This window comes from Oryctolagus cuniculus, chromosome 8 (genome assembly GCF_964237555.1).
Source record: "Oryctolagus cuniculus chromosome 8, mOryCun1.1, whole genome shotgun sequence".
NCBI classification, from domain to species: Eukaryota; Metazoa; Chordata; class Mammalia; order Lagomorpha; family Leporidae; genus Oryctolagus; species Oryctolagus cuniculus.
In genome coordinates, this window is record NC_091439.1 from 63,142,089 (window position 1) to 63,158,005 (window position 15,917).

A 15,917-nucleotide genomic window follows, 5' to 3' on the forward strand; every position below is an offset into this window, starting at 1 on the left:
CTTTTTTATGGTAAATATTAGCTGAACCATAAAAACTTTTGTGTAAAAATCTTCATCTCCTTTATTTGCCATAAGTAATCATCCCATATTACCTTCATAGGAAGTAAATATAAAATCTATGGGGGAGTAACAGCTGTGTGTTGGATTGTGGGCCACTCTGATTTATATACACAAAGTCCTATTTTATGATTTTTATTGGGAGGGGAAGCAAGAATTGTGGTGAGTTGGATTAGAGTCTGTTTTCAACATAGAATAACTGAAAAAAATGTGTATACCGGAAAACTCACCAACTTGACACCTTGGAAGAATTATACGTTTTTGTCTTTATCTTGACATGGGAACATAGCATTCTTACTCTGGGCCTTTGTTTTTCTGACAATATAGTTAGAGCTTAGGTGACATGATTCCTAACATCTCATTCAGCTCAAACCTTCTAAGGTATTACTAATTATTGTTTGATCAGTCCAGAATCATTGGTGCTAGAATATATTCTTAAGTGAGTATGGGTTTAAGTAGAAGACAATGTTTTGAGAAATACAAAACAAAACCATAATGAAATATTGCTTAATTATTGTCTATAATCAAAAAGACAGTAACAAATGCAGGTGAGGATGTGGGGAAGGGGAACACTGACACACTATTTGCGCAAGGGCAAATTATTGAAGCCACTCTGGAAAAGAGAGATTTCTTAAGACACTGGAAATGGAATTACCATATGATATAGCAATTTCACTATGGGGTATATACCCAAAGACACAAACTCATTGCTTCAAAAATAAACCTGCTCTACCATGTTTATAGCAGCACTGCAATCAACCAATGTTCCCACACACATATACATGTGGTGGAAAATTATGCAGCTATAAAAAGAATGAAATCCTGGCCGGCTCCGTGGCTCACTTGGTTAATCCTCCTCCTGCGGTGCCGGCTAGTCCCAGTTGGGGCACCGGATTCTGTCCCGGTTGCTCCTCTTGCAGTCCAGCTCTCTTCTGTGGCCTGGAAAGGCAGTGGAGGATGGCCCAAGTGCTTGGGCTCTGCACTGGCATGGGAGACCAGGAGGAAGCACCTGGCTCCTGGCTTCAGATCTGTGCGGTGCACAGGCCACAGCAACCATTTGGGGGTGAACCAATGGAAAAGGAAGACCTTTCTCTCTGTCTCTCTCACTGTCTAAATCTGCCTGTCAAAAAAAAAAAAAAAAAAAATCTTGTCATTTGCAACAAAACAGATAGGAAGAAATCATGTTGAGTGAGATAAGCCAGACGCAAAGAGACAAATACTCCATGTCCTTTCTTACAGACATTGTGAAGGGGAAAATGGAGTGAGGGGTATGTAGGAACTTTGTATTAGCACCTCACAATTTTTGCTTTGAAAATTTAAAATTATTCTGAAATAAAGTATTAAATAAATATAACACAAAACCTAATTTAATGAGAAAAAATTATTTGTAATCTGGGCTTTGATGAATGTAAAAATAGAAAGTTATAGCACGGACCAATTTTAGTTTTTTTTTTAATATCTTGAAATGATCTGTGCATACATATTTGAATTCTTGGAGGATATAATTTCAACCATATTTTACATCATCAATATTCAAAGAATGCTATCCAGGCAATTATGACAAATGCCAACTTTGACTCTTAGTCCCAGAGAAATCTTATTTTTTCCTTCCTATCTAATTTGAGATGACATTTGAGATGAAAGAAACATGAGTGTATTATTGGTTGTTATCATCTGTAAACACAAAAAAGCTCATAGGAAAGAAAGTCAAGTTTTGGGGTTTAAAATAATCCCAAATAATATGAATATACCAACAAATACCACCATTATTTTATATGCTGGTGGAATAGTTTATGGGAAAAATGGGCATAGAATTAAATATTCAAAAATTTAAAGTAGTACTAGCTGAAGAATAGAGGAGGAGAAGGTGAAATACAACAGATTCACTTGCATTTTTTGTCTTTCCAGGCTGCATCTGCAAGAACATGCTTCCTAACTTCATTTGTGACCTATTTCAAGCAAAGGGAGTGTCTCAGAGCTGCCTTTCTCAGAAAATCTGATGAATCTTATTTTGAATTATTTTGTTATTGGGTAAAGTGATGACAGTCTGTGCAATAGCTAACAGCATTCATGAAGATGTGATTTATAAACCAGAGACCCCTTGATATTCCCATTAGAGATGAAAAGTGAAATGTTGTTTAGAGCTGTACAACTATCACTTTCACTCCAGTAACTACAGATTGGACATAAAACAAAATACTCATATTTTGAATTGTGCTCTAGGCCTTCAGGGATCCTATATGGGGCAGCAGCGCTGTGCTTATTGTTCCATTAGAAACCTTCCCTTAGGTTGCTAACTACATAGCCAAGCCCTGTGCTATGTCCTGGAAAAAAAAAAAAGTAAGATACAGTCACAGTTTCCATACTGTCCGTCAATACTGATATATTCATTTACATGAAGGACAAACATCATTAGTGCCACTGATAAGAGAAGACAGAGGTGAGAAACAATCAGGAGGAGCAAGGGTCAAAATTCAATCCTTGAAGCCGATTCTCCCTAGGTTGTTCCTTTAATTTCTCTCTGTAAAAGATAATCACAGAACAGCTGAAGGAGTCACTGAAAGCACTATTAAGCAACCCCTTCTTTCGGCCAGTAAATACAGGGAGCAGGATTTCCTAAGCTTGTAAAGGCAAACTGATTGATCTATAATCTCTGCATATGGAAAAAGAGATGGAGCCCTCCAGTCATCTTCAAATCACCATTCCACTGTGTTAGCAATAATTACAGGTCATTGAACAAATTCATCAAATACAGACCACCACATTCGAACAGGTACATTCAAGGTGAAGTGGATGCAAATAGTCCTAGCCACATTACAGGATGGTCCTTCATCTGGGATAGTTTTCTGCCTGGCAGATATATGCCATCGGGTCATTTTCATTTTTAGGAAGGGTGTGTCAATGGTCCGCCAGCACACAGGAGGTCAATGATGTGGTTAAGGCTTGCTCTTGAGATTGGCAGAGATGGAAAGTTACCTTAAATCTGCATTAAGGAAAGTGGCATACAAACTCTAACGCAGTAGATATAACAACGAATGCCTTAGTTTCCTCAGAAGAAAACATTTATTTTCTTTCTTATTTGTAAAAGAGATTTTAAGTGTTCAAAGTGTTCCAATATAGCCTTGGCAGCTCATGACAAGAGCCTAGGGTGATTACTGATGCCATAAACAAGAGTGTCAATTTGTTAAGTCAACAACAGGAGTCACTGTGCACTTATTCCTCATGTAGGATCTTTGTCCTTAGTGTGCTGTACATTGAGATTTAATGCTATAACTAGTACTCAAACAGTATTTTTCACTTTATGTTTCTGTGTAGGAACAAACTGTTGAAATCTTTACTTAATGTATGCTAAACTGATCTTCTGTATATAAAAAGAATTGAAAATGAATCTTGATGTGAATGGAAGGGGAGAGGGAGTGGGAAAGGGGAGGGTTGTGGGTTGGAGGGACGTTATGGGGGGGAAGCCATTGTAATCCATAAGCTGTACTTTGGAAATTTATATTCATTAAATAAAAGTTAAAAAAAAAAACAAAAAACAAAGTGTTCCAATAAAAATCCTCTCCTAAAGTGGGCAATCTTAGTATAGAATATGTTCTCTACTCCTAGGCAGCTTAATTTTTCATTTTTTTTTCTGATTCAAATAGTATTCATATTCTAGACATGTTTTGTATCCAGTAATTTGGGACAGACTAAAGAGGACAGTAGGTTTGTGGGATTCTATGAAATTATACCTTGAGGGTTAATCTCCTGTAAGACTTCATCCTGGCTCATTGCTTGACTTCTCTTTTTGCTAGTTTGAATGCAATAAGGAAATTTTATAAGTATAGTCATTAGTAACAGCTCAAGTGATTTCCCTTTTGTTTCAATGAGAAGTGGTTGGAGTAGTAAGGAAGTCACTGGAAGACCCTGGACTCTATGATGAGTTCACCTTTTGGGTCCTGCTTAGTGTTGACCAAAAGTGACTTCTCTGGCCTTTTTCTCCCCCTGGATCAGAAAATATTGCTATTCTAAGAAGTAACAGAGGATCACTGCTCTCTGCAGTGTGTCTAGCAGCATCCCTGGTCTATAACTACTAGATGCCACCAATACTCTATTTATGACAATCAAAATGTCTCTAGACATTGCCTAAGGTCTTCTTGGAGAGAAATCAATGTCAATTAAGAACTGCTCTAGGTCAATTAAACTTCTTACTCAAGAAGTTTTTAAGAGTTTAGACGTATCATATGTTAAGGGGGAAAAGGTCATTGAACATCTAAGTGTTGGCATTAAAGGATTTGTATTACATGAGCAGATCAATGCAAACTCCCACCACAGTTGATTACTGCCACCTTCTAACCTCTCGGATGTAAAGGAACGAGAATCCTTGGAAACTGAGGCTGGAAAAGTTCATCAATATTACGAAAACACTCATACTAGGTGGTCTGCAACAGCCTCTTCAGGTATTGTTCACAGTCTCAGAAGGATCCAGGGGATTCTGATCTTCTGTGAGAAGCAAAAGAGGCAACTAAACCACCTGGGTTACACAGGCAGCTTCTGTCCCCTCCAGTTGACAGTTTGAGTGGAACTCAGAACAACTGCTCCCGTGCAGAGCTGCACCAGCACCCACTAGTGGAAAGGTGAGAGCAAGAGACACAGGGAACAACAGGAATGGTAGGCTTGTAAACAGAAAGGTAAACATGTCCCTCTGTTCTGAGAGCACCTGTGATAAACATACTATGCCCTGAAGCTAAATGGTTTGGACAAGTTCACCCAGCCAGAGAATGGGACCCAAGGTACTTGATCCAAGACCTACTTTAATCCACTTGACTATAATTCTTTACAAATGAGGACAGAGACCATTCTACTTTGTCATGTTTACGATGATAGGGATTAATTTTCCTAAGCATTTCTACAAGGACTTTTTCTCATTTTTGCATTTCAATAGCATTGTATGTGATCAATTTCAAATATAAGTGGATTGCAAGTGGAAAATTTGTGAGAGCAACTGAGTTATACTTGACATTTTGGGGTCCCAATGGCTGAGTAGCTCTCCAAAAGGTCACGTACAACTTTGTTGCATAGCAAAATGCCAAGGGCAACTCAGTAGCAATTGAAAAGGAAATTATTTCTACCCCAGATCAGCCACATGGACTCTGAAAAAGGATCTTTGTTCTATTAATCATGTGAAGGGAAAATGGAAAATTGTCTATTGATGTAGAAAATATCTTTCCAATAGGTATTTATCTTTTTGCATGATTTATGGGTATGCCTTTATGATTTGTCTACACCATCCTAAATGGTGATTCTCTCTCCTTGATTTGTCTAAAGAATTCTGTTACCAAAGAAAATTGCAAATCCATATTAATTCTTCTGTGTTCTTGAAGCTTAATGAATCTGATCCCTTCCAATATAACAAGGAGAAAAAAAGACATCTAAAAATAGGCAGAGTTCAAAACTTCTTATTTAAGAAAAATAAATTATTCTTGTTATGACTGTTAATATAAGATTTGGTTTAGTACAATATAAACATGATAAACTTGGAAATATATTTTTGGCTAACATAGGTCAACATGGGTTCAGTTTTGCAGTACTAAGTTACACTACTGGCAGAGGGGATACTGGACACTGTAATGCTTTGTGAAAGCAATTAGAAAGCTCACTTATATGTGACTATCCTAGTGTTTTCCCTTCTTTTGTTCGGGCTCATTCAAATGTAGTAGGCTGACATTCTTCTGACCATGCTGCAGAGTGTCAACGATGCCTTCTCTTATAACGACATTGATGTGGCTCTTGTGAGTTGCATCATTCATTCATTCAGTTAAAATTAATCATATAGTCACAGTTTCCACTATGAATTCAGCACTGAACTTCTCACACTGTTGAGATACAATGATGGACAAATGCAGATGAGGTTGCTCTTCTTAGGGATCTTATGGATTAAAAGGAGGAAACATATATTAATGAATAATCCAGAAATAACCAGGATACTGAAGAAAATTTGTGGTGTCATGTGCACAGGTATGGGAGCCAGACACTTCTGGGCTCAAATCCTACCTCTTCTTCTTCCTAGTTTCATTATCTTGGGCAAAAGAGTAAAACTCCTTGAATATCAGCTTCCTTATCTCTACAATTAGGATATTAATGTCAGCCATGCAGGATTATTGCATGAAGGAGAAACTGTGACAAAAATTGCATAAAAATTATTGTACGGAGTTGCCAAGGCAGTTCCCATTGTCCCATACAGAAGCTAGTCTCTGTCAGCACTTGTGGTTCCTGGGATTCTGCATCTGCATTCTTCCCATCCCTTTCTCCCCATCCTTTTGTTTTGGCTCTGTTAACCCTGGAGGTGCCAACATTCTATTACCACTTCTTTGCTTTGGCAAGAATTGAGGCATTTAATTTTCTTCTAATCAAATGGATGACTTTCTGGGAAAAGGTAGCAATTCTATTTAATAGATTTATTTGAGGTTGTGAAAAAATGGAACTATATGATGAAAGATCTTTGTCATATGAAATGCAGAGAACAACAAACAAAGAAAGAATTAATTAGCTGATTAAGTGCTCTCTTCCTACTGAGAGAATGGAATGATCAAAAATCGATGGCACACAAAATGAGCAGATAAGTATATCCGAGTGAAAGGGACGGAAGAAATAATGGGAGGACGTTTTAGAGAGATCATTTGTAGCCTAGCTTTTACTACTGATTTGGAACGTGGGGCAAATAAACACAACTGTCCTATATGGTTAATTGCAAACCCAAACAAACTATTTTAATACTGTTTCCTCTCCCCACGTAACTTACATATTGTAAGAACAACTTTGATTGTATAACTTAACTACAAAAATGTCCTATAAATACTGACGGTGTCAGGCCTAGCATGGAACATGAGACATATAACTCTCAAAATATCTCAGAAAATCAGGTTTCCTAAAACGTTTTAACATTCCTATACATGTGTATACATATAGGACAAGTTGTACGGTTGCTATGTATGGAATTTACATATTTAATACTGAGAAAGACTTTATAATCGGTATGAATATATTTTCATTTAGTTAATATATAAATAAGAGAGGAGGAAATCCGTCCCGATCCACTTCCTTAATGTGGGGATTGGCTGAAAGTCTGAGTCAGTACAGACTCAAACTCCCGCAGTTCCCTAAGGTGAGATGCACATCTGTGGTGAGAGACTTATTCCTTAGGCAAACTGAATAGAAGTAGTTGTGGATGTGGGACATAAGGCACAGGGGTAGCAGAAATTACACAGTGGCCTGGAAACAGGGAGAGCAAGTTACACTGTGCATTTGAATGGTAGGTTTCCAGGTCGTCTCATGCTGTGATCTCAGCATTCTGGGCACTATATATATGTAAGTGCAGACTAGAGTTAATTGGATTTTATTCTAGAAAAACTGAAAAGCATAGGAAAATAGAGCTACATAAGCCAAGTTACTGAATGATGTCATTTAATGAAAAAAGTAGGGTACCTCTATTTATCCCTACAGAGCAGTCCACAAGTTAACAAGTAGAGTTTCCATTCAGGCTTTTCATGTTTCATTCTTCAACATGAAAACATAGCTTAGAATACCCATATTTGATGGGAATGTCAAGCACAGACAGAGCAAACAACTAACAAAGATTGATGAGATGATATATGAAGGCAGAAGAAAAACAAAAATAATAAGACCTTATAAAAAACCCAAATCAAAACAAAGATTTGAATTTTACTTCTTCTCTGCCACCTCCCTCAAAAAGAGCAATTAATGGTGTAAAACAAGAACAGAGAACAAGAAAGGGATATTGGAAAATAAGAATATGACTACCAATGGGAAGAAGGGATGATGAAATCTTTAAAGTAGCACAATATGATACAGGAATTAATATTTGTGGTCATAAGAAACCCTTTAAGGAACAGAGTATAAAAGATGATGTACCACTCCAAAGTTTTTAGAATATAACAAAATTCTTGTATGGAGAGATTTTCATTTTCTCTTTTAAATGCATTTATTGAAATCTAGCAACCTTGTAAAAAAAAAAAAGAATTATAGCCGAGATCACTATGATAAAAAATCTGATATCTAAGTAAAGCTTGTTTCCCAGCTTTATAATGGAGATAACTGTTCCAATTTACATTTTCTATTTTGTCTAGAACACTTATTAATTTTTAGAGTGTCTTCATTTATTTCTTAAATATTAGCAGTGGTAGGTCACTGTTAAATAAGTACACTGTACATCAGTAAATAATATATATATACTTGTTAAATTTTCACACACAAATTTCTCAATACATAATGCTTAAGCAATAGCAAGGATTCTTTGGAAAATGTTATGCACAAATAATCGTATTTTAAATGTTCTTGTGTTGCACATAATTTATAGGAATTGAACTGTTGTAGAATTATGGAGGAAATGTCAAATATAACATATCTACATTTGCAATGGTTTCATGATTCCTGGGTGCTTTGTTAAAATTATTCTTATCAATGAAGAATTAGAAATCAGGACCCAATCCATCATTTTTATTTCTCTATTCACTATGCTTTTAAATCACAAAGAGACCAATATAAATCACCTGAGACTTGAAAATATAATTTTAATTTTTGGAGTTTTGGAGAACTAATCCTATCACCTACCACTGCCTGCCTTCCAATACACAAAATAGCAAAAATAAATCTACAAACCACCACCGCCACAACACATTACCTTGAGCTATGTAAGGTGTGGTTTCCTCTTTTGCAGGGATATTTGTGGGTCTTGGTGTGGGGGCAGGAGGTCTGTTTATAATAAAAGACCGACTTCCAGTTCTTTTCTTTATACTCAGATTGGCCAGGATCGTGTCATATTCACAGTCATTAATTTCAGCAAAGATGTATGGGTCTTCCTCCTCCTCCTCCTGCTCCAGTTCATCCTCTCTGTTTTCTTTTTCTCCTTTGGGTTCAGCTCCCATTTCTTGTTTTACACCAGGATCATACCAGTTTTGAGTTCTTTCCATTTGGCCTTCCTTCGTTTTTCCTGCTTATGAAATATTTAGATTGTGATTATTCTCTGATTATAGGCAGTATTATCGGTGCCCTTCTGTCATTTGTTGGCGCTTCCCAGAGTAACTTAATCAAATGACATAGGAAACAGTGTAAGAAAGAACAATTCCAGTCTCTGAAAAATATATTACTTCATAAATTTACAGACATATCTTCCTGTGGTTTGTAATAGTGAATTTTTCTTAAGAAAACCATTTTAAGACATGGATTTGTTTGAAAACCTACAAATATTTTTCACATTATCTGTATTATATAGTGAATGCTACTATATCAGGAAACAGAAAGGTAAAAGTCAGTCTCAAACTCCAAATATTTTGCAAACTCGTATTTTATTCTTTTAATAAAGTTTTATTTATTTTTTAAGAAATATAAATTTCAGGGCCGGCGCCGTGGCTCACTTGGTTAATTCTCTGCCTGCGGCGCCGGCATCCCATATGGGCACTGGGTTTTAGTGCCAGTTGCCCCTCTTCCAGTCCAGCTCTCTGCTGTAGCCCGGGAGGGCAGTGGAGAATGGCCCAAGTGCCTGGGCTCTGCACCAGCATGGCAGACCAGGAGAAGCACCTGGCTTTGGATTGGCACAGCATGCCGGTCGTAGTGGCCATTTGGGGGGTGAACCAATGGAAGGAAGACCTTTCTCTCTGTCTCTCTCTCACTAACTATAAAAAAAATAAATACAAATTTCATAACATTAGGAATACAGTTATTCTTCCCACTCTCCCACCCCCACTCCCTCTTCTCCACCCCCTCCCCTTCCCATATTCTCCATTAAAATTCATTTTCAATTAACTTTGTACAAAAGACCAACTTTGTACTAAGAGTGCAACAATTTGTACACACATAAGCATAATATTCTTAATTTTTTTCTTTGCATCAGGAGTCATTTTATCTTTCCTATTGCTTTGCTTTGGATATTTTGCCTAGAATTCAATTTCTGTGAAAATTACAGAGGGAATAGTCAAAGTTACCATTACTTGGTTTCCTAGAAATTGGTCTGTGGCTATGACAAACTGACCTTCAAAAATGCAGCTTTTGGTATCTCCAAGACAACACGAGCCTCCTTTATAAATAAAGGATGCTGAAATTAGGGTTCAGGACATAAAAAACAGCATAAACAATCAAAGGCTTGAAAATTAATTCATATGGAAAAAATGTTATAGATTGGAGACTATATGGTTTTCATATTCAGCAAAGTCTGTATATGTTTTGTAAAAATATTAAAATGTTTTAGCAGTAATCATTTGAGACAGATACTTTTAATGATTATTCATTTGAGGGTGAGAGAGAGAGATAGAACATGCTCCATTTTGCTGAATCGTTCCTCAAATGCCCACAACGGTCAGGACAAAGTCAGGGGCTGGGAACAATCCAGGACTCCCACATAGGTAGTAGGGACCTGACTATACTTGAGCCATCACCACTGTCTCCTAGGATCTGAGTTATCAGGATGCTGGAGTCAGGGACTGGAGCTAGGTGTCATTAGATGCTGGCATCTTAGCTATTAGGCTAAAAGCCCATCCTATATAATATATTTTGGTCAATAAATAAGTTTTTGATGATTCTCTTACCAGCCAATGAGAGGGTATTTTTTTTTTTGTCCTTCCCCTTTCTCCAAGCCCCACCTCTTTTTTATGGTGAAAATCTAATTTCTCTCTCTGTGTCTGTGTGTGTTTTTAGTTACTAGGATTTTAATGGAAAGAGTTAGAAACTAAGGGAGAAACAAATAGTAAGGTAGCTAAAAAGAATATTACTGTAGGAGAACTCAGCCATTGTTTTGGATTGGCTTAGGTTCAGAGACCAAGAAAATCTCTGAATAGAGTCTTACATCTTATTGCTTTCATTAGTTTAACCAAAGAGGGATTAATTACCCATGAATCTAGCACTAACTTTGAAATCATCATGACTTGCCTTTTCCCTTATGAATAATTTGGTTTGGAGAGTTTTGACATCGTGACTTGTGTCTCACTGACAGAATCCCGGGTGAAATCAGATGACGTGTGTGGGAATCACTTTTTGCAGTGCTTCATTTTCAGCAGAATGTGTCACCTGTCTTACTTTGTGAACTGATTTTCTGAGCTGATAACTGTCTCTGTTCTCCACCCACCTCTCTTCCCAACTCTCTAACATTGGGCTGGCACTAGAAATAATGCATTTTACTCTGTTTCCCAAACTATCCGATTATATTGCTCGTTAAAGAGTAGAACCTTGGCTTTCTCAATTCAGGTCATATATTAATAAATGAAGGCCAACATAAATCATTGCTAAAAATCTACCTCCTTAAATAACCAGGCAAGAGTATGTAAAAAAGGAAGAATAATCCTAAAAGCCCAGGAAATCTGATCAGAGAAGTCAGTATTTGGCATATTCTAATTACAAGCTCTAGCTTCTTAGGTTTGAGTCAAAGAATTATAGAGTTACTCTTTGGTTATGCAGATAAAGAGAGACCATATACGATTTATCAACTGAGAGGTACTCTCTGTAGAGTTCTATGGCCTTAGTTTATCCAATGAACATGTCCACAAGTCATTGTGAGTAATTTCATGCCTAGGGCATTGATGAGATGATATACATGTGCTGAAGTTCATGGCTTCAAAATTCACTTTGTAAAACAGTCTTTATGTATCTGTGGCCTTCTAGGGCACATTGTCTAATGTATAGTGGCAGATAGGGTTTACTAATGAGTATTTATTTTTCATTTTTGTTTTTACATTTTCTTTGTTAAGACTCTTCTATGAATTTGGAAAACAAACATAAAATAATGTTGGGAAAGTGAATGCGGAACTGGAATCCTGACGTGGAAGCTCCTCCTCTTGTCTTTTGCAAGAGCCTGTTCCCCATCCTTGCCTAGCTTGCCCAAGCCCTGCATCTGGGAACCAGGGTCTTGGTAGCCCCTTTCCTGCTTCCCACTCTAGAAGTGTATAGCGTGCTCTTACACTTTGGTCCCAGTGTGGTAGGCCATCAACCTTCCTTCTCCTACAGTTAGCTAAGTGCTCAAGACTGCAAACTGATCTGAGTGCCAAACAATACCCTTTCTTGCTGGAAGACAAAAACTTTTCAAAAAGCAATATTGTTTACTTTCCGACTAGATCCCAAGGCTCCTTTTATGACCAAAACTGAAAACCCCTTCCAAGTCTGATTTCGTCACTTTCTTAAAGCTTTGTCAGGAATCTGTTCCACAAGAAAGAAACAAAAACAAAAAGGAGGGAAGAGACAGAAAAGGTAGGCAAGGAAGCAGAGGTAGAGGCAGGTGTCTCTCGCTTCATTTCCCAGTTGCTTCAAGGTTTCAGTAGCTGATCTGTGTACACCTGCCGTCGCATTGTTCTATGGTAGGATGTCAATCTTTTTTGTTTTGTCAGCTTTAAGCTTACCTTGCAACATGAAGTGAGGCTTTTCCAGTTGGAAGCCAGCAGTCACAGGTCGTGGTGGGGGAAGGGGAGGTCTGTAGCTCAAGCGTGACTCTCGGGAATAATTTTCTGGCTCCACTTCTGGGATGAACGCATACAAGTCATCATAATGGTTCTCAGGACTCCCACTGTCAACCTCCGCCAGCCTGTGCTCTGCCTCCATGCCTGATTCATTCTCGAGTATTCCCCCTGCTGTTCCAATTGCCTCAGCTCCGTCTGCACTTGGCCCATGTGTCTTCCTGCTTTCATGATGAAATGCTGGGCTCTCTGTGGCTGTGAACGGTGAAGATGGCATGATTTCATTTAGACACACCATCTGGAGGCATTTTATATTTTGTAAATTCATACCGAAGAAGTAGTCCTGCTAATAAAATGTTTATGACCCGAAAGAGAAGAAAGTTGTCAAATGCATAACTCTAGTGAACAGTCATTTCTGGGCTTCTAAAATATTTACCAAATGAACAGGAAAAGCTCCATTTTTCCTTATCTTACTACCTCAGTGCATGATACAGTCATGCACATAGTGACTTTCTGCTTCTCTGGAGTCATTATTTGAGTGGATTCCTATCTTTAATAGCATGACACATTTTATTAGAAAACTGATCCAATGAAGGAGGTACTAAGTAAGTGATGGCAAGGTAAAAGAAATGAACTTTGATTTGCTTATAAGTAATGAATACAAATGAATCGGACTTATTTTAATATATATCTAGTGTGCTAAACTTATATATAAATATATTTACTGCAGTTACTAAATTAACTTTTAGAAATATTACTTGAGAAAAAATATTCACTCTTTTTTTTTGATGGGGAAGGCGTTCAAATCAGGTAAATCTAAGGGTCAGTTATCTCACCTATAAAATGCATTCTAACTTGAGATTTAGCCAAATGACCCAGTAAAATTCCCTCTACTCTAAGAAACATGCTATTTTTATATTTTATACAATAAATGCTCTTTACCCATTTGGTAAGGAAATAGCAAAAATTATATCAGAATGCAGTAACTTTAAGACTGAAATATTTTATTAAATTTTCTCTACAAAACTCTCTGCATAAAGGATTCGAAAAAATTTAAGGCAGAATCTGGGGTTTCCAAATAGAGTTTGAAATATGTGAATTGTTATTGTCAGTGCCAATAACTATTGATTTAAAATTGTTGCAAGCTAAAACATAATGAATAAAACTCCGAATACTGTTGAGAAGGATTTTTTTAAAAATGAAAGGTACAAAACAATTAATAATGTATAAACTCCATGTCTGTGATGGTGTCCAGTCATACCACATGGACTCTCTTCTTTCTCTTTGTTCACATGAGAAAGAAGAAAGATCCAGCTTCTAACATTATAACTGAACCAAGATTTCTTTAGTTACCGGCAGGAGCAGAGCAGACAGACTTCCATTTTGCATGATTTGCACAAAAACCTCATTCATTTTTCTACCTCAATACCAATCAATGAGGCCAAACTAATGAAATACAGTAGGTTCTAGAAAGGTTGATGGAATAGATAGAAGGATTGGAAAGAAATCTTGCTCAGGCTAGCAAAGGGCTTTCACTATTTCCTGTCTGGACAAACTAGTCATCAAGTTAGAATTACACCCCCCTTCAAAGGGAATTGCTCATGGCCACTATGTTTATGTGTTCAGCGTTTCAAAACCCGGACTAAGTAACAGAGTTTACCTGTTATTTGTCAAATATGCTTGAATCTGGAATCCAGCCCTGGAAAGTCAGATTGAATGGACCAGTGAATTTTGGCATGCTACTAGTGATGGTGAAACCAGTGGATATTCACCGATCTAGTACATTCTATGAGTCACACAAACACACACCCCACCACGAAAGTGCCTGAGGGATAAACCAAATCACAAGTTCTATATACAAAACAGTTCCAAACTGTAGAAATGATGCTTTTCTTTATAAAGAACTGAAATAATATTTTATTATAGACAGGTCTCTGGATTAAATATCATGATGAACCTGTGGTTATTATCAACCATTCTTTGTCATCACTTTTATTGTTAAAAATGATAATATATAACTTTATATTTTGTTGCATTAATTCAATTAATATTGAACATGCTTTTTCATGAATTCTGCAATAATGTTTAAAGGAGTTTATTGATTTTGCCAATGCATACTGGTTAAGGCATTGTATTACATTATATTTGATTTGCAGATCAATTTGCCATTTGATAAACTTATGGTCAATAATTTTTAACTGAGCATCATATACGTACTGTTACAAGTATTGAGAATATAATCAAAGTACTACACAGAACATGTCCTGATCCCTATAGTTGGATATTTTTGAAGGAGAAGACAGACTAAAAACATCCCAATACATAAAATGTTAGTGAAGATAAATGCAATGAAGAAAAGGAGCAGATACAGGGAAATGAAAAGTAATGGTTGAGAAAGAGGTCATGACGTGAAAGGAGAAGTGATGAAGCCAGTCGTGTAGACACCTGGAGGAAGAATATGTTGAAGGAGCAGGAAGAACAATTTCCCTGAGGCAGGTGCAGCTTTGGTGTGTTCACTGCAGCTAAGGCCAAGCATTTTGGTCAGAGATCAGATCAAAATGATTATGTAGAGACTGGTAAATGATGAGAAAGATTATGACTTCCAAGAAGATATTGGGAGCAAAAGAGAGGTTGGTTCCTTCAAGAAGCATAGGGCATGAAAGGCCACAGATGTGGAAGTTGCTATTGAAGTGTTGTTTGTTTTTTAAGATTTGTTTATTTGAAAGGGAGGAAGAGACAGTTCTTTCACCTGCTGGTTCAGTCCCCAGATGGCCAGGCCAAAGCCAGGAGTTTCATGTGGGTCTTCAACGTGGGTGCAAAGGCCCAAAGACTTGGACCATCTTCTGCTGCTTTTCCAGGCACATTACCAGGAAGCTGAAGCAGCCAGGCCTTGAACCAGTATTGATATGAGGCGCTAGCACTGCAGGCAGAGGCTTAACCTGCTATATCACAATGCTATATCCTCACTTTAAAAAAAATTGATTTGTTTGAGAAGCAGAATGCAGGGAAAGAAAGCAAGAGAGAAAGAGATAGTCTGCTGGTTTATTCCCCAAATGGCCACAATAGTTGCGGCTGGCCCAGGCTGAAGTCAGGAGCCCTGAACTCCACTAAATTCTCCCATGAGGTGAGGCTCCAAGCATCTGTGCCACCTTCTGCTGCTTTACCATGTATATTAGCAGGAAGTTGAATGAGAAGCCAAGTCTAACTGAAACTCTGATAAGGGAGACCAGCATCATAAGTAGTGGCTTAACCCCCTGTGTCACAATGCCTATTCCTGCAGTGTTTGTTAATGGCAGATGGTTGACATTTCGGGTGGGCTAATCTTGTGAGAATCTCTCCTGTGCATTGTAGGGTATTTATTAGCATTTCTGGTGTCCATACTCACTAAATAATAGAAATACTCCATATCTGAGTCACAACACTCAA

The 15,917-nt window shown here is 37.4% G+C and overlaps 1 protein-coding gene and 1 long non-coding RNA gene across 3 annotated transcripts in view; one reads left to right on the forward strand and one right to left on the reverse strand.

Annotated features, from left to right (window-relative positions):
- Nucleotides 1-3,368, forward strand: part of LOC127483287 (uncharacterized) — a 148,910-nt gene extending 145,542 nt beyond the window's left edge. Inside the window, exon 5 of the long non-coding RNA XR_011378333.1 lies at nucleotides 1,966-3,368. This is a non-coding gene — a long non-coding RNA (uncharacterized lncRNA). The remainder of the gene's footprint in view (nucleotides 1-1,965) is intronic.
- BANK1 (B cell scaffold protein with ankyrin repeats 1) overlaps nucleotides 1-15,917 on the reverse strand; it is a 352,647-nt gene that overhangs the window by 28,417 nt on the left and 308,313 nt on the right. Inside the window, exons 9-10 of one of the 2 annotated variants that reach the window (XM_017347389.3) lie at nucleotides 12,438-12,746; nucleotides 8,738-9,049 (exon numbers count right to left, since the gene is read on the reverse strand). In XM_017347389.3, the coding sequence (XP_017202878.3) occupies nucleotides 8,738-9,049; nucleotides 12,438-12,746 (621 nt within the window). The remainder of the gene's footprint in view (nucleotides 1-8,737; nucleotides 9,050-12,437; nucleotides 12,747-15,917) is intronic. The other variant, XM_008267565.4, reaches the window with a different exon arrangement.